Source organism: Ornithodoros turicata, chromosome 4, assembly GCF_037126465.1.
Source record: "Ornithodoros turicata isolate Travis chromosome 4, ASM3712646v1, whole genome shotgun sequence".
Taxonomy (NCBI): Eukaryota; Metazoa; Arthropoda; class Arachnida; order Ixodida; family Argasidae; genus Ornithodoros; species Ornithodoros turicata.
In genome coordinates this window covers 533374-557181 of record NC_088204.1, presented here as the reverse complement: position 1 = coordinate 557181, position 23808 = coordinate 533374, and the positions used below count along the sequence as shown (strand labels likewise).

General features: G+C 44.8%; 2 protein-coding genes across 2 annotated transcripts in view; one reads left to right on the top strand and one right to left on the bottom strand.

Annotated features, from left to right (window-relative positions):
• Positions 1-127: 127 nt before the first annotated feature.
• LOC135390575 (dolichol-phosphate mannosyltransferase subunit 1-like) lies at positions 128-1212 on the bottom strand. Its single transcript, XM_064620314.1, has one exon. It carries the CDS (start codon positions 877-879, stop codon positions 160-162), a length of 720 nt encoding a protein of 239 aa, XP_064476384.1. The 5' UTR covers positions 880-1212; the 3' UTR covers positions 128-159.
• Positions 1213-4190: 2978 nt separating this feature from the next.
• The window catches only part of LOC135390572 (serine/threonine-protein kinase PLK1-like), a 33241-nt gene continuing 13623 nt past the window's right edge, over positions 4191-23808 (top strand). The window contains exons 1-3 of the mRNA XM_064620308.1: positions 4191-4686; positions 18327-18434; positions 23117-23233. Coding sequence (XP_064476378.1) covers positions 4489-4686; positions 18327-18434; positions 23117-23233 — 423 coding nt within the window. The 5' untranslated portion in view covers positions 4191-4488. The remainder of the gene's footprint in view (positions 4687-18326; positions 18435-23116; positions 23234-23808) is intronic.

Genomic DNA, 23808 nt, shown 5'->3' with positions numbered 1-23808 from the left:
CTTTGGCTAGCACATACATCTCTCTCTCCACATAATGAAAGGGATATAGCTCGCCAGAACATAAACTGCGTCGCAATCGTGGCGATGTGAGAGCGATACCTCCATCCTGTTGCATATCACTCGAGTGATCCTTTAAATGCTCGTTTTATTGGAAAAGTATCAGGTAGTCGCAAACAAATATAAAAGTCCTTTCACAAACTGCACTATTTCGTTTCCTCCCATCTTGGACTCTCCGTAGAACCTGTCCACAAAAGTGATGGGCACTTCACCGACGGTGTAGCCGAAATAACGAGCGCGCACTATCATTTCCATCTGGAAAACGTACCCTTTGGACGTGCAAGCATCGACTAGCTTCGCTAAAACGTCTTTCTTGTACAACCTGAAGCTGCCCGTCAGGTCCGAAGCTCCTGGTCGTAGTAAAAGCTGCGTTAGGAAGTTTGCACCTCGGCTGATTAACTTTCTCTTGAAATCCCAGCCGTAAACACCGCCATCTCCTATATAACGGGTTCCGGAAACGATGTCATAATCCTGCTGTTTCTGCTTCTCGATGAATTGCGGAATAAACTTCGGATGGTGCGACAAATCAGCATCGAGAATGACGACAAAGTTCCCATTGGCGCTCTTCATGCCGTGAATGTAAGCTGTCCCTAGTCCCAGTTTCTTTGCTCTCGGCCTGAGAAGAATTTTGTGACTGCCGTAAATCTTTTGCAGCTCCTCAGCAGCCTCAAGAGTATTGTCGGGACTTCCGTCGTCTATTATGATTATTTCAAAGTCGTACCCACCGGCCGTCATGTATTTGTCAATCAGCCAGATCATGATCGGGAGATTTTCTTTCTCGTTGTAGGTTGGGAGCAATATGCTGTACTTGTCTTTCGACATATTTGGGGAGAAGCCACATGCAAACGTCAGGAACAACACAATCTGCACTCACAATCCAGCAGAGTAGTTGTTTTTCGTCAGCCACGTCGCCTTGTGGTGTGTGACTGGTGCTGACACCTAGGAAGAGACACGGAAATTTTGTACACATACACAGCAAGTCAGATTTGCATGATCCCGTTTTCCCGTTCGAAGCAAAGCAGGTACGCGATGATACCACTGACGACATCAAGGTCTACGTCTAGATAACTAGGTTATTAAGGAGACTGCGCGCCCGTTTGGGCAATTTGGTCGTTCTAGTGGTTTAAGAATGCTTGCGCCTGATCCCTTTCGATACTAGGCAGACACCCAAAAGGCAGTCACAAGTAAAAAAAAAAAGGAGGAAGAAAAAGACGTTATAAAATAAAACGTAGCATATTGTTCGTGTTTCTAGGATGATTTTTCTCTGCGTGTCTGTCTTTTGAGGTATTCCTAACATGGTAGGCGGCGCTGCATATGGCTTAGTAGCACGTCCGGATGTCCGGTCTCTTCATTTTCGGTTTCGGTATCGCGAAATAGCATCGTGATGAGATGACATCTTCTGTCTTGCTCATTGGAGTGTCGGTTAAATGTGCGTTGGTTTGTAGTTTGTCGTATGCAGGAGGGATCGACTACCCCAAACAGTTCGTTTCTTGTGATATTTGCATGCTGTTCGTGCTTGGAAGAGGAGAGAGCTTCCTTTATGTACTCGGGTAGGTTCCTGGTTTCGGTTTGTGTTCACTGTAGTATTTGAGACTTCTTTTCTTTTCTTTTTTTCCAGTTGTCGATTTCGACTTTATTTATTTCTTCTGACGTCATTTTAGCCTACTGTTTTTCGCAGTCCGCCGTGTGTCGTTTCGTTCCTCTGCTGTATTTTATGACAAATGACTTCCGTCGTGATTTCAAACCGCAGAATCTGATGAAATACTCTCCTTGCTATTGATGCTCCCGAATGATGTATCAGACGTCCTAGGTAATGTGTCTTAGGTCGTGCATCTCGCGTCAGCAATTAAAGAGGAGCATCCGTTTCGCCTTGGATTGCCGCGTTAGCCGTCGCAAAATTTCTGCAAATGATCCATTTTCCTAGTTTCCGTTGGTGGCGGCTTATTCTAGCTGCACAAAAGACGTCATTTGCATAGATAACCACATATTCAAGCCGTAAGTCTCATACAAGACAGATGAACACCTGTTTAAAAAATACGAGGCGAAATTCACCCGAATAGGTAGAATGACAAACAATCAAGCATAACTGTCGTCCACATTCCTGGCTCCAACTTGCGTAGCTCAAGTTGTATATACAGGGTGGAACGACTAGTTCTGTTGCGATACGGGCGGTTATCCGTGCGGGACGTCAGACTTTTTTTTCTTTTTAAGAAGTGAGGTTTGCTTGGCTATTTTCAAAGTTCAATTTTTAAAGAATCCCGTAAAAATAAATAAAAATAAAAATTGTCCAAAGCCTTCCTCAACGGTGGCAAAAGTTTCCACTAGGTAATTGCCGAAAGTCCCACAATCCTCCGGCGAGTATACGTCGTCAGTTAGAATTTTTTATCACTTTAGGTGAAACACCCTGTATAGTAAAAAGTCTAAGAAGTCAGTACAGTCAATACTGATTTTGGAAATGCGAGGGTTCTGTTCTTTCGAGTTCCTCACATTTTAATTTAGAAAGTTTAGAATGACAATGTTTATTTCTCCATACGCGAAAGCTCGTCGTTTGTGGAAGCGTTTGCTCGGTGGATGGTTATTTTCCTCGTTCGCGTCATTTATGTTCGGTTGCGTGATGCAGTGTTGTGGATTGGAGGGAAAAAATTGGATTGAAATCAAATGCGCAGTTTGCAGAAGGCGCTAAATCGAGTCCGGATTTAAATTTATTCGAGTAAGCCAAATCACTTCAAATCCGGATTTATTTTCAGCGCGCCAAATCGAATCCCTTTTTAAGTCCGGAGTTTTCAAATCCATTACAAATCCGGAAGGGGAACTAACACTGCTGAACAACTGTGAAATGGTTTCAGAATCGACCGCAGTTTTCGAAGCTCGCATTTTTACGCAGAATACCTAATCACTAACACGAATTCTTAACAGTTGCGTAACTAAGAAAAGGAAGCGAAACACGGAAGACATGTACTTCACTGGAGCTCAATGAGCTCCACTACTGCGGTAAAAAGAAATGGGAACTTGATTGTTGGACGAATATTGTGCTGCGCGTTGCTTATTACTTCCTTCCTTGTCGCTGATCTTGGTATGATACACCTGCCACATTGTGCATTCTTATGTGCAGTACGTACGAATGCAAATAACTATGTGAAATAAAGAGATGGGAGAGGATTATAATGATACAACCCTTGGTGGGGCGATTGGAAGGATAAGATGGGCCCTAGTGTTCTTTTCTTTTCTTTTTTTTTCATGCATGAAGTATAGGCCGTAAATTGACGTAAACAGCGTGCAGAACTGTCGTTGCAGCGTTCTGGGTAGTACCACCGAAGAACAACCTTTTAATCCTATGCAAAGACGCCTAGCTTTTCTTTTGTGGCCTATTCGCCGAATATTGAACTGTATTGGATGTAGTGTCATTGTACACAGTATAAATAACATAGGCAGCCAGAGCCGGAGAAAGCGTTGCGCCACTGTTGCGCAAGCATGCACATCGCTCATGCATATATTGGCTGAATTTCATTGCAAATTATTATTATTATCCGAGTCTTTGAGAAAAAAACGCGATTAAATTCAAACTCTAAGCGAAAATGTGATTCAATCCAAATCTCTCAGCAAAAGTGTGATCCAATCCAAAAATCCAAATCATGTTCATAAAGAAGGGTGCAATTAAGTCATGGTCTCTCTTGGCGGGCCAGTTTCAGTGTCTCTTTAATGTGATCACAGTATGGCCCCTGTTTCTTATATGATGGGGATGGAACAGATTCAGAAGGAAATGCTGTTGGACTCTTGGTTTGTGTGTCTATACACCTTGCGATATTGTGTTTCCGATTTCCTTTTGATCACTTCTGTTGAGATGGTCAGAAGAGTCAGGGAAACGGTGGGACGATTATCGGCATGTCCGCACACTCTGTGCTGGACATGCAATCATAAGGATCAAATGGTATGGTTCAAAGTGGCGTACAACTACCACTACTATCCATCCATCCATACACCCGCATACAGTTCATCAATATGATTATGATCAGGGATCAATCCACGGATCAATCCATCAATCGAAGCCTGCGAGTTCTGAGAGGCTCTAAAGAAACGCCGTCGTGTGGCGCCATCCCTCGTGGTGTTTCCTCACCACTGTGGCGGCGTCGCGTCCATCGCTGAGGGGGCGGCCACGGCGCTTTTCGTCTGCGTTGGTCGATCGCTGGTTGGTACGAACAAGTGTTTGTCTTGGGAGCGTTTTGTAATCTGACGACAACGCGCGGTTGTTTTGTGTGCTTACACCTCGTCGGTCATTCTTTCTGTAGTGTCGACAGCTGCACTTGGCGACTGATGTTCGACTGACAGTTCTCGAACAACTTCTTTGGGAATATGTTTAATATGTGTCAGGCCTAGCGTTTCTGGAGAGAAGCGCGTTTCGTGCTGCTGGTGTAATTTCAGTGCAAGCGAGCAATGAGCGTGCTTATACAAAGCCAAACGACGCAGACTTTCCCGTCTGGAATGCTGGTGGAGTTTTCCGCCAGCCCTGGACGGCGCCGTTCGGAAAGTGACAAGAAAGCGGCGTCGAACAACAACACAATCGAAGTGCCAGAGTACATAGTCGACCCAGGGACGAAGATCACTTACCTCAAGGGAAAGTTCCTCGGAAAGGTAAAAGTGACTCTTGGCACATACTTTCCCTCCCTGTAGGTCCTATAATGGGGCTTCCAGAAACATGTTAAAACATGTCACGACACAAGACAACGCAAACGAAGCTATCAAGTTTGTTGTCTGGTCGCGTTCCAGTTTTATTTGCGTTTGTATCGATGATGAGCTATTTGTTTTCTTTTTCGTACATCTCTGTGCTTGTTCCCTTGGAGCGCTGGGATGACTGCACAGGGCAATTATGAGGGAATTGTGAAGGGATGACTCAAAGTCATTGTGCGGGCGGGCGTAAGCCTACCTATCCCCACATTGGAGTTTATCATATATATTGTTGTCAGTTTATTTTTATTGTTATTTTGCTGCTTGGAGATCCTTGCTCCTGCAACGCTACCGAAATGGAGAGGAAAGACAACTCGTATACCAACATTTCAGTTTTGTCCAACTCCTATACCTGTTGGAAAAGAATATTCCTTTCTTTTGAAACACCGTTTCAGGTCCGAAACATATGTGCATTTCTTATTCTATTTATCCAGTACTGCAGACACTATTGGGGCCCAGCAGGTGTGGTACAAGACAAAGTTACATTTGGGCGAATCCACCGGTGCTTCGGGTGTAAGAAAGAATGTCCCCTGAAAAGATGTACCCAAAAATGTCCCCGATTGGCAGAGCTACCGGCGGTGTGCAGGCGGCGGAATTTTTGTTGTGCTCCAGAGCTAGATATTCAATAAAATGCGAAGGCCAGAAGGAATTCCTCGTGGATTGCGTTTCGTTTTTTGTGATACTCAAGTATAATTGAACCTCTATGCTCTAATGGGATCAGTCGAAAAAGCCCAAACCGAGAAAACTACGAGGTAAAGTAGTTGCAGCTGAGTTTCCTGGAATAACGCAAACTCAAATTGTATAACATATATGCCTGTTACATCATTTTTTTCGGTGTGTGACTCAGCAGAAATTGAACAAAACCCATTTCCCATAAACACAGGGTTTTCATGAGTCGGACTTTGATGGTGATGTGGCGGAGGTACCTTTGTGCAGTGGAGATTGAGCTTATCGTGCTGCTAAACGGGCACCATCTTGAAAATAGTGCCAACATAATATGACTTACTAGCTTAGTGGATCGAGACCCTCGGTTTGTGGGGGGAGGTCGTTCAAGGTTTGGAAAGATTTTGCGCAATATGAAAGAGTAGTGGTTACCACAGCATGTAGCTCATGTCACGGTGGATAACCGGGTTGTTCGCAGAATCTCGGCAGTACTAATAACAGTCATCCAATCTGCTACCTTATCCTAATTATTGATTATCATTCAGGACGCTTCATGGTAGTTGGATTGGCTCCTCCCGACACTGGGGATTTTAGATTCTGTCTTTACGTGAACAGCGCGTTATCGTGTTATCACTGACGGCCACCATGTCGCCGTTAGAGTCAAGTGTCTGTGGAACAAAGACACAGCACGGGCAAGAGCAAGTGAGAGTTGGACCCATTGTCCATATGGTTGTTTTTACCTCTTTTATTTGAAATGCAGAAGGAAAACCAGCTTTGTATGTTCTTTTCATTCTGACCAGCATGAGTATGGCCTGAGGGGTTTATGTAATTAAACCCTCAGTGCAGGGAAAGACGAGGACACGGCACTGACCTGTCACCCAAAGAATTTTTATTTCGTGAACCCTCCTCTCCCCCCTTTATTTCCTTCCTATTTACATCACCATGAATCACTATGAATCACCAACCAGCTTTCAGCTTATGTAAGCTCACTGGCGCAATGTGTCAGCGATCAGTTCCGCAGTTAGGGTGGACACCTTGTATAGCTGAGGCTGATAAGTATGCCAACACAAAGGCCGTTCTTGGATATTATTATAACGTATGTCACTCGATGAATGCTACTCAAAACTGCCGTTGATCCCTAATCCTAAATAAAGGTTCGTGTGCCTAAACATTAGTAGTCATAACAGTTTCAAGTCACCATCTTTGTTGTTATTTCGAGACTCCAGAACATCCAGAGCATTCCTGGGCACGACCTCTTCGGCAGGCAACGCGAAGGCTACGGAGCAATAAAAGAAGGAAAACAAAACGAAAAAAAGTAGCTTCGATGTTGATGCACGAAATGCAAAGCTCCGTCCTTAGTTCCGTATGAACCGTTATTTGATCGGGTTACCAGTATCTTTTTAACAGTTAGATCCGGTTCAGCTCCAAGATGGCGTCGACTGTTTCGGTTCGGTTCGACTCTCTGTGCCGTTTGGTAAAAAGGAGCATTGGGCTGTGTTTGAACGCGTCGGGCATCAACAGCAGATTCCAAACCGAAATAGTTGTTTGTTGTTTCGGAATCGTCGGTACTGCGTTGCCCAATGGTAGCTTCGCGGTAACTAGAGCTGTGCAGCTGTCTTGCTTTATCAATAGAAATAGAACGTTTTGAAATCCGCGGATCTCTCCGATACGTGCGGATATCCTCATTCTATCCGCAAATAAGCTCTAATGCCTCGCGGCAGTAAAGTCATAGATCAAATCAAAGCAAATAAGCACTAATGTATGCATATGCCTTATGTCTACGTCCATAATTGAGAGCACGCAGTGAACCGAAAGTTGTAGACATTGCAGTAAAACCCCTAGACAATGATACTACTGTGTCGCTCGCTTCTTATAGATTCTTTCACTGCCCAAAATGGTACCGAAATGTGTCATGCTGTGACTATAACTAATTTTTTTTTACAAGTGTGGAGTAGTTTGCACGCTGAAAACGTTTGTGACATAACATTTTCGTCGTGTGGATTTTTCCCCACAAATACAATGGCCGCGGTTGCTGTGAATGTTATCCGCGCCAACCATAACGTCCCGGGAAAGCGTAGCTATTCTGGTGACCACACGCAGTGATGGAAGTGATGCTGCTCCATTTGCGCCCAACCGCGTCAAACACGGGGTCCTGCGCCATCCTGCGCCGTCCAGGGCGGTTTTGCGCCAAAGTTTCGCCAAAACGCTGAGTAGGCGACTACTTCGCTGTTCACGGCGGTTGTCACGAGGAAAAAAAAAACAAAAAAAACACCCGAAGCCAACGAGGCGCAGCGTTTGATGAGGGAACAGCGACTCCTGCTGATCGGTGTGTGTGTGTGTGGGGGGGGGGGGGGGGACCCTTTTTTGTTACTTCCCCCTACTTTCGTCTTCTGTCTCCCATTTATCTCAACGTTCATATATATATATATATTTTAACTACTGGCATTAGGTAGCTGCTTTTTTTCCAACGAAGCCCATGATGACGATGATTTGGTTCGTCCATAGTTGCCGCGTAGTCGCTTTTTTATTATCTGCGAAACTATTTTTCCAGTGTGGTTCAACACAGTATCGTTGGGATTTGCTTTGACGCAGGGAAAGTGATTCGGACCCACTCTTTTTGTTTCCCGGAGTGTTTCTGAAGCCACCAGAAGCGGTTGTTTCCATCTTCGTATTCCCCACGTATTTGTGTCTGTTTACAAGACGGAATGCATTACGTGATTGGGCAATTTAATATGGGCGCATTCTTTCGCCGTTCGTCTCAAAATATCGTAGCTCCGGAGCCAGCCTTTGGGAATCTTTCTTTACTGCAGTTTTCCCATTCCGTTCCACACGTGGACGCGCCACAACTATAAAAAAATAAAAAACTCGTGGTGCAAAACGGTCGACCATTTCGCCTAATGCGATTTTTGGGATTATGAGAGCGTGCCTGCCACTAGGCAAAATGGGACTGCAGGAAAGTTGGCGTTACCGTATCACTGATTGATGTGGGCAGCCTGGACAGTGGACACCTTACAAAGCTCAAATCGTGTGGCTAAAAGAAGCCAGAAAGACCAAGTGATGCATCAGAGCCAGGTCCGCTGCATTATATCTGGAAGTTGTGCTCAACTCTTCCTTTCGACTGATAAGTTATCCCCATCGATGTGACCAAAGCTGAAACCGAAATTTCTTCGGTTCCGGTTCAGCTTGAGCGACTTGAGGGGGAACTCAAGGTTACGCCCCATTTCGTCCAAACGTTTATTTCGTCCAAGTACTCACAACGTCCAAATATTTAATTCGTCCAAAAAAAATCGGACGTACTGAACACTTGAACGAAATGAACAGGCGAGGAGAAACTTGCCCAGCGCGTCCAATACCCGTACCGTCCAATAGCCCGTTTCGTCCAAAGGGGGGAATTCCCAAAGGCTCTGCTCCTTTCGGCAGACGACTGCCTAAGGCTCTGCTCCTTTCGGCAGGCGACTGCCTGGCTGCATTCAAGAAAGCACAGGCCATTTTGACACTGGGTGAATGGCAGGTGACTGTATTCATGAAAGCAAATGGATTATCGATCAAACGGGGAATCACAGAAAACACAAACCCGTTCACAGGACCGCTGACCTACGGTGACCGTCCAGTTAACGATGTGTTGTTTCCCAATGTCTTTCTTGGAAACATCTAGGGATCTGAAAGGAAACTCATTTGCCTTTACGTAGACTACTTCGAGCGGCAGTGCCAACGTTCATCTCTGGAATTAGTTTGCGGATGAGAACGATCTCCGCACAAACAATCACGCCGAAGGGTGGCATAATTCGCTGCGCATGAAATTCAAGAGCCAACCCCACATGACGTTTTCCAAGTTCCTCGTCGAACCATACACAATGTAAGCACAACCAGGTAAGAAACAAATTCGCATAATCAGGGAACATAATCATGATAATTAATAGAATATACTTCCTCGCTTGCTCTCTTTGTATTCATGCTTCTTACCGCCATTTGCAGGTACGCATACGGCTGCTGTTGAACGATACAAGAGGCTCGCTCTTCCTTCTCATGGGCGTACGGAAAATACAGCTCAGGGGAAACGAAGCACCCTTCACAGACGTAACAGAGCAGTTTGCTCATGTCATCAAGGCATACCTGCAGCGCATATCCCACTTGCTGGGCCATGCTAACTAATAAGTTAGTTGTTCAAAGGAAAGAAACAACTAAACGGAGCAGGCTGAGCATTTGTTTCTCGTTTTACTCGGTGTATAACATCTTTCAGTGGAAATGTTTAAATCTTACCTTCAACTAATAAGTCAGTTGTTGGAATGAAAAAAAAGAAAGAAAGAAAAATAAATAAACAGAGCAGGCTGAGCATTTGTTCTTCGTTTTACTTGGTGTATGGCATGGTATCTTTCGGTGTGAATGTTTAAATCCTACCTTCAATCGTAAACGAAGCAATTGTTCACTCGCATTCGGAGATCCCCCCCCCCCCCTTTTCGGACGAAACAAGCGTTTGGACGTTACGGTTATTTGGACGGGTTGGTCAAGTTTTCCCCCATTTGGTTCAGTTCGTCCAATGCCCACTATATCCAATTTTTTTCGGACGTGCTAAGTACTTGGACGTTGTGAATACTTGGACGAAATAAACATTTGGACGAATCGGGGTGCTACCCGTCTGGAGGGGGACATTCGTCCGGAAGACCGCACAGCCGGTGATAGGATTGGAACCCACACTTTCATCACGACCAGATAATACCTGTTCGACACAGTGAGTTCATGACATGGGAACATGGCGTGTAGCAGACGAGAGAAAAGACGGCACAGAAGCCACCTTTTGAAAAGTGTTCGTGGACCCCAGAAATCCTCGAAAAGAGAAGGATGCATTCCATTTTGTACGACTCCGAGGCTTGGCTGCTATGTTTCACTTACAGTGATGTGGATTTGGGCACTAAAAATCCACGAAAGATGCGAGCAAATATGCAACACAAAACGGCGGAAACATATGCAGCGAAATGTATGCCGCATCAATCTTGAAACGCGTTTATGTTTTAGTGTAAGTAGGGCTCCAATATACACTCATAGCTGAAGCCTTTAACGTTTATTCTAGAATTAGCCTGGATATTGAGACTCTCAATTTGTTACGGGAGAAAAGTGGGAACAATTTCGCTCGCAGTTGAACATTGCACATATTTTCTCGCATTCTGTTCTGACGTTTTGACGCAGAGTTGAGCAGAGACAACCGCCGATAAGGCTGTTGCAATATCAGTTGAGAAATTAAAAGTTGCTTTCACTATTTAGCAGCTGGCTCAGATGTATCCACGATGTTCAATGCTCACCACTTCCGAAGCATACTATACAATTTCCTTACCTCAAGTACAACCCATTTACATTTGTATCCTGTCTTTGGCCAAAAGTTGCCCTTGTGCTTTAAAAAAAAAACGTTTGTATTCTGGTGCATCCAACACACCGTTTTCGCTGCGGCGTATATAGCAGATATCTGATTAGGTTTCCTACCCTCAGACAAATGCACAAACATCGTCTCTCTCTGTTGTGTTGTCGTCGGCTAAGCTAAAGGGTCTTTTTCTTATCCTCTGGTCGGACATTTATGCAAAAAACACGCAACATAAGTCCAGCTAACCTACAAAATAATCCAAATCGTACCTTTGCGTTCGTGTGGCCTCAAAACATGCAAATAGCTTGGGGATAGCAGAATGTCATCCTTTCAATCCGCTCCGAGAAGCGAACGTCATATAAATTCCTAGAATTTCGCTCTGCAAAGGAGAACTGGAGCGCAGAAAGAACGTCACTTGCTTTGGAGCGATGGAGTACCATCCTCTAGGGCCGCTTTCCGATCCACATAAGGCAAAGGTACTCGGGTTCGACGGCTGTGCTGTCTGGGGTTTTCTTCAGACGCTAGAATAGAACAGAATAGAAGGAAACGTAGGACCAGCTGTTCGCTTTCAGAAGAGCGGCTCACTTGGATCTCAAGGGGTAATGACTCGCATTTAGAGTTGCCCCGCCGTATAACCAACCTGCGAAAACGGAATTTATGCAGTTTCCTTATTCAAAATCCACGTCGAATAAAAAAATACCTGTACATATCTGCAAACAGGGGGTTTTTGTTTTTTTTAAAGCTGTCAGAGCAGCACTGATGCCAATGCGGGTTATGCGGATATCCTGTGACAAAGCGACTAATTACCTAAAATTGATTCAGTTTTTAATTATATAGTTTCGAGCAGTATTTGAGGCAATCATCATTTGAGTCTACACCGTCTCTTCTTTAAAAATCCTCAACCGAGCACGTACTTTGAGATATAAATTTGAGACTTTTCAGCCCGCCCTCTACAACTTGACTGGATTCCGTTCAGAGGATTTCTCTGAGGAGCTTCTTTCTGTCATCATGAGAACTCACCCCTATCGTCCATACAGAGAGTTAAGTGTCACGACTCAGATGGGGGTAGCTAAGAGCAGTGACGTCAGAGCTGCATCATGGAGGATGGACATGTGAAGGTCGCGTTTTCGAGAAGAGCGTTCCTCGGAACGGAACCCTATCCAGCGCAGTTTATTGGACGACGAGGCAAAATGGCTTTCAGTCGACGGTGGAGGCAGACCGAGGAAAGAAGGGCTTCATACTCTCCATCAGTGCAGTTGCGTAGCCTAATAAAAGAGATTCATTAGAGGACCACGACTAACAATGACACCGGCGAGGAATGCTGCGAAACCTCGTCAATGAGCTCAGTCAGCTGGACATAGAGAGCTCGCTCCTCCGCCAGACAATGTAATCCGCTTTCGTATTGGCTGTTCAGACTGGCTGGTGGCTTCCAATCTCTATTGAAAAATACTACAGAAAATCTCGCACAACATCTGTTACGAGATTCTGAGAGAATTTACGTGGACATTCTCACGGGACTTTCTCACAAAGCAATCTCTCAGACTTTCTTACCAGGCGAAAACCCGCTTTCCATTCTTTATTGATATCACTTGGGAAGCTTTTCATATGAATATTCTACCACACGAGACTTTGAAAACGCATCCGCTCTCCATCCACGCACCATCCAACTTTCTCGAGACGAGAATGCGTTCATTACTGCTGCTTCCTCCTTCTTACGAGTTTAACCTAGAAGAAACAGAATTTCATAAAACATGTGTGTGTGAGATAGGCATAGAAACACGTAACATACCGTTTGCCCAGAGCACAGTTGCTATAACGACCTCACTGCATTGTACCTCCCGGTCCTCAGAATACCTGAGAACAGGGGTAAAGACGCATGATGAATGAGAATGCGTACATTCCTCAAAAGCGGCGATATTTTCTTGAGATGCGTCCATGCAGTTTCAAAGCAGACTAACTAATTTGCTGGCGGTTGGAATAAAGGCCTCCACTAACAATAGGAACGACAAAGAAAGCGGAGCTACCATGACGCTTCTACCTAAGAAGGATTATTCACAAAAAGGGTTGCTGTAATCGCGCACGGGACCACACGGACGCCCGCCAGTTCTTGCTCCATGTTCTTCTGACAGGGAAATATCCTTAAGATCCTGTATGAATAACACTTTTTTCTCATAGAAATCACAAGGCCAGACCCTGAATTATCCCTCAGGATATTTTCTCATTCATGCGCTTCATCCTCCGTAGGAAATTCTGAGAAACGAAGACGCTTCTGTAAGAACTTGTGAGATAATGCTATGTTTGTAAGAGATTTTCTGTAGTATTTTTCAACATGCACGTATTGCTCCATATACGAAAGCGTGCTAGGCGAACGCAATGCATTCTGGACAGGTCCTGTTCACACGCAAACATCAACGCACACGTGACCCTAAAGATGGCCGAGCCCGTGATCGGAGGTAAATTCGTTTGTAAACAAAGCGTTTACAGTTTGTGTGCACCGTTTTGGATATCTTTCGACCCCGATAATTATTTTTTCCCGATAATCTCGCATTAAACGGGCAGTTTTGTTCACAAGGCCTTGTACTTTTGACGACTTCCAAAGATGCGATGACGACCCAGCATTATGATACACTGAGCCGATGCGATCTACTTAAAGGAGCACTAAAATGCATAAACAACTTGCTCTCAAATGAAAGTCTATGAGTATATAACGCGAGCAAAATTAGTTGACACAACACTGCCGTTTAGAAGAAAAATGCAACGAAAACAGCCGTCTTCGGCAGCAACGATCTATGAGGCAAAGATCATCCAATGAGACAGCAGGAGAATACCGCCCACGGCAGTCCTCCCGAAAGTTCCGCTGACAACATTCGTACAGAGACGTCCGCTTCTCAAAGTTGCATTAAAGTTGGATAAATATTGTGTTTAGAGGACCCAGACAGGTTACGTTGTGTACGAATACTTTACTCGGCTTTACTAGCTGAATTATGAACAGGACCTACTAAACATTCCTTCCGCTCATTAAGAAAGGTGTCGAGTGACAGATTAAAAATTCCAACAGCTACCGATGACGTTGTCACATGAAATATTTTCCCCCGGTCGAGATCCACCGATGCCGTTCTGGAATGTCTCCGGCAAATATCAAGAATAGATGTTTTCTCTCATTCGTGGTAATGTATTTACTGTGAGAGGAAATGTGTGGCGGCAGGTGTTACGGTGCACCTGTTGCAGATGTTTCGGAAGGCCATCACGATTGTTCCCTGGTGTTGCTTTGAGGGGGATTTCCTGGGGAGTGGAAAATATGAGGTGGTGACGTCTCTCTTTGGCAATCATCTACCCTGATACGTTGCTCCCCATAGAACACAATTAGAGTGCGACGTTGCATAGCCAGCTGGCTGACCTTTCGATCGACCATCGACGCCGTTATCCGGTATTTATTGGCACAAAGCTCCGATTCACAAAGTCCAGTGCGTTGCTGACACACCCTAACCAAGTTGGAACTTGACGCAAAACGAACACGCCGTTCCATTCCGAGCCAGTCTCATCATACATTAGAACACGTGGAAAGAGCACGTCCTCGAGACGGCGCCCGAACGTGTTCATGACGCTCCAACTCCTGAAGCATTCAATGCAATGCATGCAGAATAATAGTTGTGTCCAGAAACAGCACAACATGCGTAGAATAAGGCAGCGAACATATTTCTATTGACAGGATGCCGTGTCGGCCGTGCTATTTCCAAACTGAAACGGCCGAGACGCTACATGCACAGTCGCAGCCAATAGGCTTGCAGCATGGTGTCTGCGGGTACCTCAGGAGGACTTTGTAACTGAATCCGGCTATATTCATTTCGATATACACGGCGTTTTTTTATGCTCTCTGGATTCTGATAAAACCGTAAGAGCTCCATAGATGCTGTTTTCACAGGTTATGCGGACATCCTGCTATCGCGCGACCTAACATTCATTACTTATCAATGTTTTCTGGGAAATGTCATTATTTAAATATCCCGAAGCGAACACGCGCTTTGAGATGTGCTTTGCTGGTTGGCTTATCAAATTTCCGAGTTGAATTCAGAAAATTGAATTTCTCGCCACTTGAAATTGATATGTATGCTTGGAAGTCCCTCCCCCCATGATTTTTCTGACACGTTAGCTCAAGTTGCTTGGACGAAGCCGCTCGGCGTGGCTGCAGAACAAATGCTCACTTTACTGGAAGAATAATGATGCTCATACTCGTTATCGGATTACGTACAGATATTCCAGTAGAAGAAAAAATTTCGAAACGGGAAAGTGGGACTGAAAATTGGATTTTCCTCTCATTAAAGTAGCGCTTGGTGTGTTTCCAATCTGTTCTGGCCACATAATACGAGAATAACGCGTAATTTGGGGAGGGCAAGATACGAAGGAGTGAACAGCATCTCGCATGAATTACACCACGGAGGCAAAAATCGTCGGAAAGTTGGCCACGAAGGCTACACGGCTGAAAAGTCCAGGTATCTTGACAATTTCCGGTTGAAAACTTTCCAGTGTAAAAAAAAGAAAAAACGTAAAGGTAACACCCGCTAAATTATTTGGACAACGCCTTCCTTCCGGAGCACAGCTGTCGGTGATGTAGAGCCGAAAGACGAGAAAGGGGGCATTGACATTAGCGCTGGGCAACACTCCAAATCCCCGACACCCTCGAGGCAAATTTGCGGCTCAGTGTTCCATCCTGAGCAATCCGGCGTTGGTACGTCCCCAGCGGACGAAACGGCCTTACCATGTTCAACCGTGGGAATATTCACGAATGTTTTTATTCCTTCCTGATGAAATCAAAAGGAATTTTCAATGTTACTAAAGGAAATGCATAGCGTCCAAAGTATTTTTTTCCCTCTCTTCAGAACGGAGTAGTCATATGTAGTACGAATAATTGAACCTTTGTACGCAATAAGGGGATAAGTCGACTTATCCCCTATTTACTATTTTTGCTGCAATGACATCTACATATCAGTATGTACCTGCCAAAGAAAACTTAGGACTGTATTTCAATTTATTGGCGCGCTACAGGAAGGTAAGAAACGGGAAATGCGTGTGTGGACAATCCTATCAGGCCCCTTTTCTCGGTTTGGGATTTTTCGGTTCAGTTACTCCGTTAACCGATCGAAATTTTTTTCCGATTATGTAAAATGAATTATGTTTGGAGTATACTATGTGCTGCGTGTTCGTTTTGTGAGGCAGACTGCAAAATATGTACGGACTTTTCTGCCAAGTACGTGCGCTTTACGGCTGCTTGGATTTTTACTACCAACTCAACTTGGCCACAAATTTCACGCAAGCGTGACGGGCACTCTCTGATATGAGCTACTGTAGAAAATGAGCGGTCCCCCAAAACAACGCTCAAGCGTACGTGAACCATAAAGGTGAAACACGATTCCATTAAAAACGATCTTTCTATCTAATTCGCTTCCAAGAATTATTTAAGCGTTTTGCTTCGAGGTAAAAAATATAGGCGATTACGGTGGAGGAGACGTTCCTGTGAAGCCATTTTATTCCTCGTTGACCAGATATCGAAAGTCCTGCTTGAAGCGTGTTTCATTAAAGGGACCATGAAGAGATCATTTATCGATGGAGGGTGGCTCCCAAGAATGACTTTTACCTTTCTTTTTTTTTTCCGTATTGCATTCAACGTGTGCGCCAGTTGGCGTCGACACCACTTACCGGTGGTGGTGCACGGCACGAGACAACCGAGACCTTTCATCTTTTATTTTTAAATGGCGTTAGTGCCGGCAACTTTCTTCAACTTTACGCGAGAGAAAAGAACGGCTCGTGGAAGACGTCGCTTTTTCCAACTGATTCGCTTTTGACAAAACTGCTGATACCATCTGATTGGTTCTTTCCTATCCATATCGTCATAGGGATGGTCACCTGCCCGGCGTTAAAAGCATTTTCTAGTTCTATGTACAGGTATCATGCAACGAGTCGTTTATGTTGCTTCCAACAGCATATAGGTGCGACCGTAGTTGAAGAGCTTACACGAAGGGGGTCGACGCTGCCTTCAGACGGGATTTATATATATGAGAGGGACAAGGGAAAGCGCATGCGCTGTATATACGCCTTTTATCTGAGACACATTTTCGTAAAAAGTGGACTTTTGTCATTGGATTACTCGACGGGGCTGCTACTACGAAACCAGTTTTTTTTTTCACAATTAGGGGACTAATTGACGGAGACATTTCAATCAACTTGTTAATTGACTTTAGGGAGCACATTGCCACTGATGAAGCACTAAAGTAATCGCTATACACTTCACCTTGGCCGTCCGCTGGAAACAGAAAGAGCGACGATGACGTCACTTACCGTCATACCCTTATCGCGGTATGTTTTCCCTTCCTTTCGTTCCCCCATGTGTTCGCCGTCGTTTGCCGGTCATTTCATCCTGCCGGACGCAGCTCTTGCCCTTCCTCGGTACGATAAGCGCTGATATGTAGCGGTCATGCACAATGCTCTTTGCGAGCAAAAAAGAAAAAGATGGTGTGGCGCTAAGTGAGGGCGCAGATATCGCTTCAGGTGCAGTTACTTCCGTGCTTCGTCAGTGGACAATTGCAATGTGCTCCCTGAAGCCAATAATCAAAACGTTGAGTCCCCGTTACTGTTCATTAGTCCCCTAACTGCGCCGTCGAGTAATCCAGTGGCGAATGTAAAAGCAGCTCCCCTTTTTATGAAAATTTGTTGCAGATAAAAGGAAACACCCTGTATATGTGCTGCAATATATATATATATAAAGAGGGGGGAAAAGCCATTAAAAAAATAGGTAAATAATGCTAGACGTGTTTGAAATTCAAACTTACAGTTAAGATGGCTTCTATGGCTGCACGTAGAGAAACAGATACTCATTGAACGATGCGACAGCACCAGAGGACACGTGTTTCGCCGTGTTTGCGGCTCGTCGGCCCTGGGATATATATACATATATATGCATAGCCGCACGGTGCGTATAAAATTCCTTACTGGAAAACACCAACCGGCACTCCGAGGGAAATAAGTAAGCTGCCCTTCCAAATGGATCATCGAAAAAGTGAAAAACCAATTGGAGAAAAATGTATAGTTGCCGAGAAACAATTGTTCAGGAGCGCTGAAGCGATCTACCTATTTACGCTACGTATTTTTGCCATTCGTTCTAGATGAACTACTTGAAAAACAACAGAGAGAGTGAGAGAGATAAGGATACTGTGGGGAAAATACATTGGCCCTCGTTTCTGGCCTTCTGAAGCTCGTGTGTTGGCTGTATAGTCATTCGAAGAGCAGATTGTGTTGAGCTTCACACGTGCTGCCTAACATGGACGTGTCGTTCCTAGTTCTCCGTCCTAGTTTTTTGAGCTTCCTTCGTGTAAGGGCATCAGATGTGACTGCAGCCATCTGCTGGATAAGTAATTATTCGGACGTGCAATTTTCAATTTCGTGCAAACGCAACATTTCTTCTCTCATTGGGAACAGTGGTCGGAAAGCTATCGAGAAGAGTGTCCAGTAGCTACAGGGCCTCTTTTTTATTTTTCAGGGTGGCTTCGCACGCGTCCACGAGTTGACCGACTTGACGACGAACCGGGTTTATGCGGGAAAAATCATTCCTCGCTCGAGGCTCAATCGACCCCACCAGAAGGAAAAGGTAAGATCCTATATGAGATTGCTATCCTGCCGAGCTGAGAAATTGGAAAAATGCTCATCCTGAGACTAACTTGCACACAGTTTCTACAACAATTTCACACTTTTAATAGAGAAACATAGGCAAGTTTATGGATGAGGGCGGTGATTTATCCAGACCCCCTTACACCCCGTAACTTTTTGACGTGTTCACCCCCCACCGGGGCGCCCTCGCTATTTCAGCTGCAATGACATATGTTGGTAATGATAGGTTGAGCTGTTACAACGTAAGTGTAATAATGACCCCGATTCTGGATAAACTACTTTCTGCGACCCATTATTGTATTTCACTGCCAGCAACGAGGTTGCGTATCGCCCCTGGCGGGGAAACTCCCCAATCTTCATCATTCAAATAAAGTTGAAGGAACTGTCTCAGTGACGAATGGAAAACGCACTGTTTGGCACGAGGACGTGTTTCGGACGTCGCGTGGGAAAGCGTTGTCAAGTGTCGGACGTTTGCGCAACCTTGACACCAATTGCGTGTACCCCAAAACATGGCAGCCGTGGCTGAACATGTAATTACTCGGAGAAGACCTATTGACGGCGTTGTCACGTTTAGGTCTTTCCCGAAGTCAGCTGCAGCGTCCCACAGTACGTACTTGTTTTCTGGTTTGAGCTGGTTGGTGTCCGTGTTCGGCTTCATCTTGAGTGGACTTGGTTCACCGGCTTCCCTGTGTCTGGCTTCGATACATTCAGCTCAGAAAGGTCGGCCATGAAGCTGGTTCTCTCGCGTAGTACTCAGAATACTTTACGAGATTATGGTCGTGCTGGAGACTGGGAGGTTCCAATCCTACCACTGGCTGAACGGGCTGGCCCTTCTTGTGAAAACGAAACGCAAAAAGGGTCTAATGCAAAGTAAAAAAAAAAAAAAAGAAAGGTTACATGTGAACCACTGTGTTATTGTATGTGTTTATTGCACACGGTGGCAATTACGTTCGAGCCACGAAATGTAAAGAAACATTCATTGAGTGGGCGATAAAAGTCATTCACCCACCAGGCACCTTCTTTTTGTAGTAAACATGTTAAAAATTACTGCTTCTTTCTCTCTCACTTTAGCCAGTTTATTTCCGAGCACCAAATGCTATGCAGTCCAATTATTTGATTTCTAATAAAAGAACAATCCTCTTCTGTGGTGGGGTGCTCACTCTAGGTCTTCTGTCTTTTGACCTTCGGTCTTCAGATTGCTCGGCCTCGTGATTTTTCGACCTTTTAGCTTTCGACCTTCTGACAGTTCGGCGTTATAATTTTTCGGCCTTTTGTCTTTCGGTTTGATGATAGTTGGGCGTTATGATTTTCGACCTTTCTTGATAGGCTTCAGGAGATTCGTACGATTGAGATCCTACTGCCGACGACTATTTATGGGGATTTATCTGATACTGGATTATGGTTCCATAATCCCGCCATACTCCCGGAGCGCAGAAACACTGCCGAAGTTCGCGAAGGCCCAGCACGTGCTGTCCACCCGCGACCGACAGTGTCGTAAAGCGAGTTTCACCTACAGGCAGGCAAGCGTTAGGTGAAGCCGAGTTGCGGAATGGTGTTGCCAGAAGTTGTCCCGAAATTTGTTCCTTCACCGTGTTCGGGATATCGACGACTTGCCGTCTCCCAGCGCAGCCATCAGACCCGGAACTAATGAAGGCGATTGCGGTGCTTTCGTCCGTATACAGTGACGAAATGTCGCTTCGGAAAAATGAAGCCGGTGTTATCAGGCGGAAGACTGCCCATCAAGAAAGCGTCCACAACTTTTTTCCGGTTTACTTTTGAAGCGTTTTCGGACAGCTCCATTATTGGTACTTTTGTGCGATTCCCGTTGCGTGGGAAAAATCGGACCACGAGTGTACGAGCCTCAACGAAGAATCATATCTGAATAACGGGGAGTTGAACCTGGATTCGCCTAAATCTACGAATATAGGATCTACACTCGTTAATTGAAAATTATAGATAATGGCCGTCTACCTATGAATACAGTGTTGGTCACTCCCATCTCAGATTGCCGGAGTTTCAGCACGACACTCTTCCTAGAGAATCTCTCTCTTTTAATCGTGCAAGGTATACCGAAGCATCCGAAGTTCCATTACCGGAAACGAAATTGAAAGGCTGCTATCGGAAATGAAAATGGAAACTGTAACGAAAATACGCCCGTTACCCTCGCCGAAAAAAAACAAACAAAAAAAACAAGAGTCCATATTTTGGATAAATCGCCAACTGTGAAATTGTCGGCCGCGCTGCCGACTCTCGAAAGAGCGCAACTGTGACGTCCTCGCGTCATCGTAAAGAGCTGCTTTGTCGAATGATTAAAAGTATGAAAAGCTTTAAAATGGTTCCTTTGTACGAGGAGGTTGCCCATTTGATGGAAGCGCTCGTGAAAGCTCTATCCACTTCACTTTTGTCGTAAGGTCTGTGCCTCATTGATCGCAGTTGCCAATAAGGCAGGTGGGCAACATTTCAGCAAACATCTGAGCGAGTGTCCACTCTGGGGTCCTCGATGTCCCGACTCTGAAACAATCCTTGGGACCGGCGTTAAGAACGTGCTACGAGATGACTGCCGTCCCAATGTTTATACCACGGTTTATACTCGAGCGGCAGACGTCACACAGGCTCGGACAACAAGACAACTTTTCCTCTCATACTTGACTGATTGCCCTGCACAGGCCCGGGCCGTCAAACATGTTTCCGAGAGTCAGGCTCGACCGGGTCAATGGAGGAGCATTACTTGATATCAACATCATTCCTGTGCATAGTACGGTGTTTGCAAAAACAAGCAAGGGACACTGTATTGTGCGTATGATTCGACACTCTGTAACATTCTCAAAGCCACTTTACATTGCTCCTGACCAGAGGTGGGCGTTTGTCCTCACTAGCCTCGCCCTCACCTCAATTTTCTGGGAGAAAATTTTTCCTCACCTCACCTCAAAAATGTTTTTCGAAATTTTCCTCACCTCACCAAAAAGTGTTTTGAAAAATTTTCCTCACCTGACCTCAAATGAATTTTTTAGACTTTTCCTCACCTCACCTCACCTCACCTTATTTTTTTAAAGCTATTTGTGTATTCGATGTGAAGATTGTGTATTCGATGCGCGTTGGCTTTGAGTGACTGCCAATGTAAATGCCTCAAGCGTGAGTGCATACAGGGTGCGGCACGAAACGTGTCATTGGACCATTATAAGAAAACGGCTTAACGGAAAAATATGGGGTAAACAACTTTCTTCTGGACATTTAGTTTGTCACCAAATACAAATAGTTTCATCAATTTGCCATTGAAATACATTTTCGAAATTGAACTCATGAAATTGCTCAGCCAATGTAACGTTATTCCTTTTTTTTTTTTTTTCTTCTTGCTGGAGGATTTGGCCTAGTCAATCATAGAAAACGCTTCGTGGAACGATTGTTATACTCGTAAAAGCTGCGCGTAAATTGAGGTTCAGTTGCGGGTATGCGAATGACGCACAAAGTCTGCGTCAGATCAGCGGCGAGAGAGGAGGGCAGTCCCCGCCCAGGTGAGAGACAGAAGCTGCGGAAAGAAGGAAAGATATCGCGTGTACGCGCGGGGAAAGTTTTCATAAAGTGCACGTTCATATATCTTTCCTCGCCTCACCTCAAAAAAATTTCCCATAGTTTTTCTCACCTCACCTCAAATATCGTGAGGTGAGGGTGAGGAAACCTTCACCCTCGCACGTCCTCGTGAGGGTGGCCACCTCTGCTCCTGACTCGCAAAGCTTGGTGAGAGGGGTAATGTCTTCATCCACAAAACCTTGGTAGTGTAACGATAACGCGTCCTGGATTTAATTTGGTCTCGTGCTGTTGTGGTGTTAAACCGACAGTTCTTGTATGTTTGTGGCCGTGTCTTCTGTTTTTCTAAATTTGTGTGATAAGCGCTTGAAACGCGGAAACGTCACGGCTGGAAACACTATGCCGGAATCTACCCGCTGAGTCGCCGGGCCGGGCTCTATGCACTGGGCCATTGGGCCGGGCCACATAAAAACATGTAGATCCTTATCGGGACCACTCGTTTTTAAAAATTAGGAAAGCGTTTGGAAGGTAAGTATTGCATAGGAGTGAAAGAAGGTCATATACTGAATCTAAAAATGTAATAATTGTAAAATTCTGTAGACTAGAACTTCCTTTACTATATGCATTGCGGTGAGACTGTGCCACCGGTTAGATCAGAAGGTCCTCAGTAAAGATGGCGGATCGCCTTCAAGAAACCGGGGATAAAATTTGATTTTTATGCGTTTCACGCAATAGACGGGGTCATTCCTGTTTAATTTCATTCCTAATTATAGTTCCCCTTTTAAGTAAAAACGTTTGATTATTGTTTTTATTGTTTCTCTTTATAAAAAAGACAGTGGTCCCGATACGGAACTGCATCCGACTGAACGAACTTGGTTTCAACAAGTTTGTGACCCTCCCTAATACTGAATGGCGATGAAAGATTATTCTGAGACAATGAACGAAAAAGTCGTTCCTTGTGCCAGGGTATTCCTTCAAGTTATTTCGTGTGTTGGCTTTTACCCTAGATAAGCCTTAGAAATCTTTCGTTGGACACGATTTATTTCCCTATTAAATGTTCTTTCAGTTTTAGAGCTGATGATTATTCTGTGTGTCGCCGATGGCATGACGTCATCGGTCCTGCGTTTCTGTTTCCAGATCGACCGCGAAATCGATCTTCATCGCCCTCTAGCGCACAAGAATATCGTTAGGTTTCACGACTTCTTTGGCGATGTCGATAACGTCTACATCATCTTGGAATGCTGCTCCAGGAAGGTACTTTGCTTTTCTCTTCGTTCTCCTCCTCCGCGATGTAAACAGAAAAAAGAAAAATTCCTCGAATGATTACATCTCACGTTTAAAATCAGATTACCACTGTCCAATAAAACCAAAACCATTCTAAAAACCCAAAGAGCCTCTGGTAGGCATTGCCATGCAAAGTAGGAATATTGCAGTTTTGCAAAGAGAACCAGGTGGTTGGCTCTGGACCCTGAACAAATCGAGAAAGGATGGCAGAAAACGTGAAATAATTTTGTGCTGCTGAATTTAGGAACCCTTTATTATCAGCACAGTAGCACAGTTTGAGGTGAATACCTGAAACACTGGGCATTGACATGAGAGCGGTTATATCTTGCATCGTGTACACGGTGTGGCATTAGAAATGAGAGATTTTCCACATAAATATCTCTCGTTCATTGAGACTGCACCAAAATGCCGTAAACTCACGAGAAACTTTCATTCTCTCCTGTCCATACATACAATGACACACTAGGGGTGTCCCCAAAGTAAGGGATGGCACCGGAAAGGTTAGCCAGCTGAACCCACATCTTCTGGATTACCGGTCCAGGGCT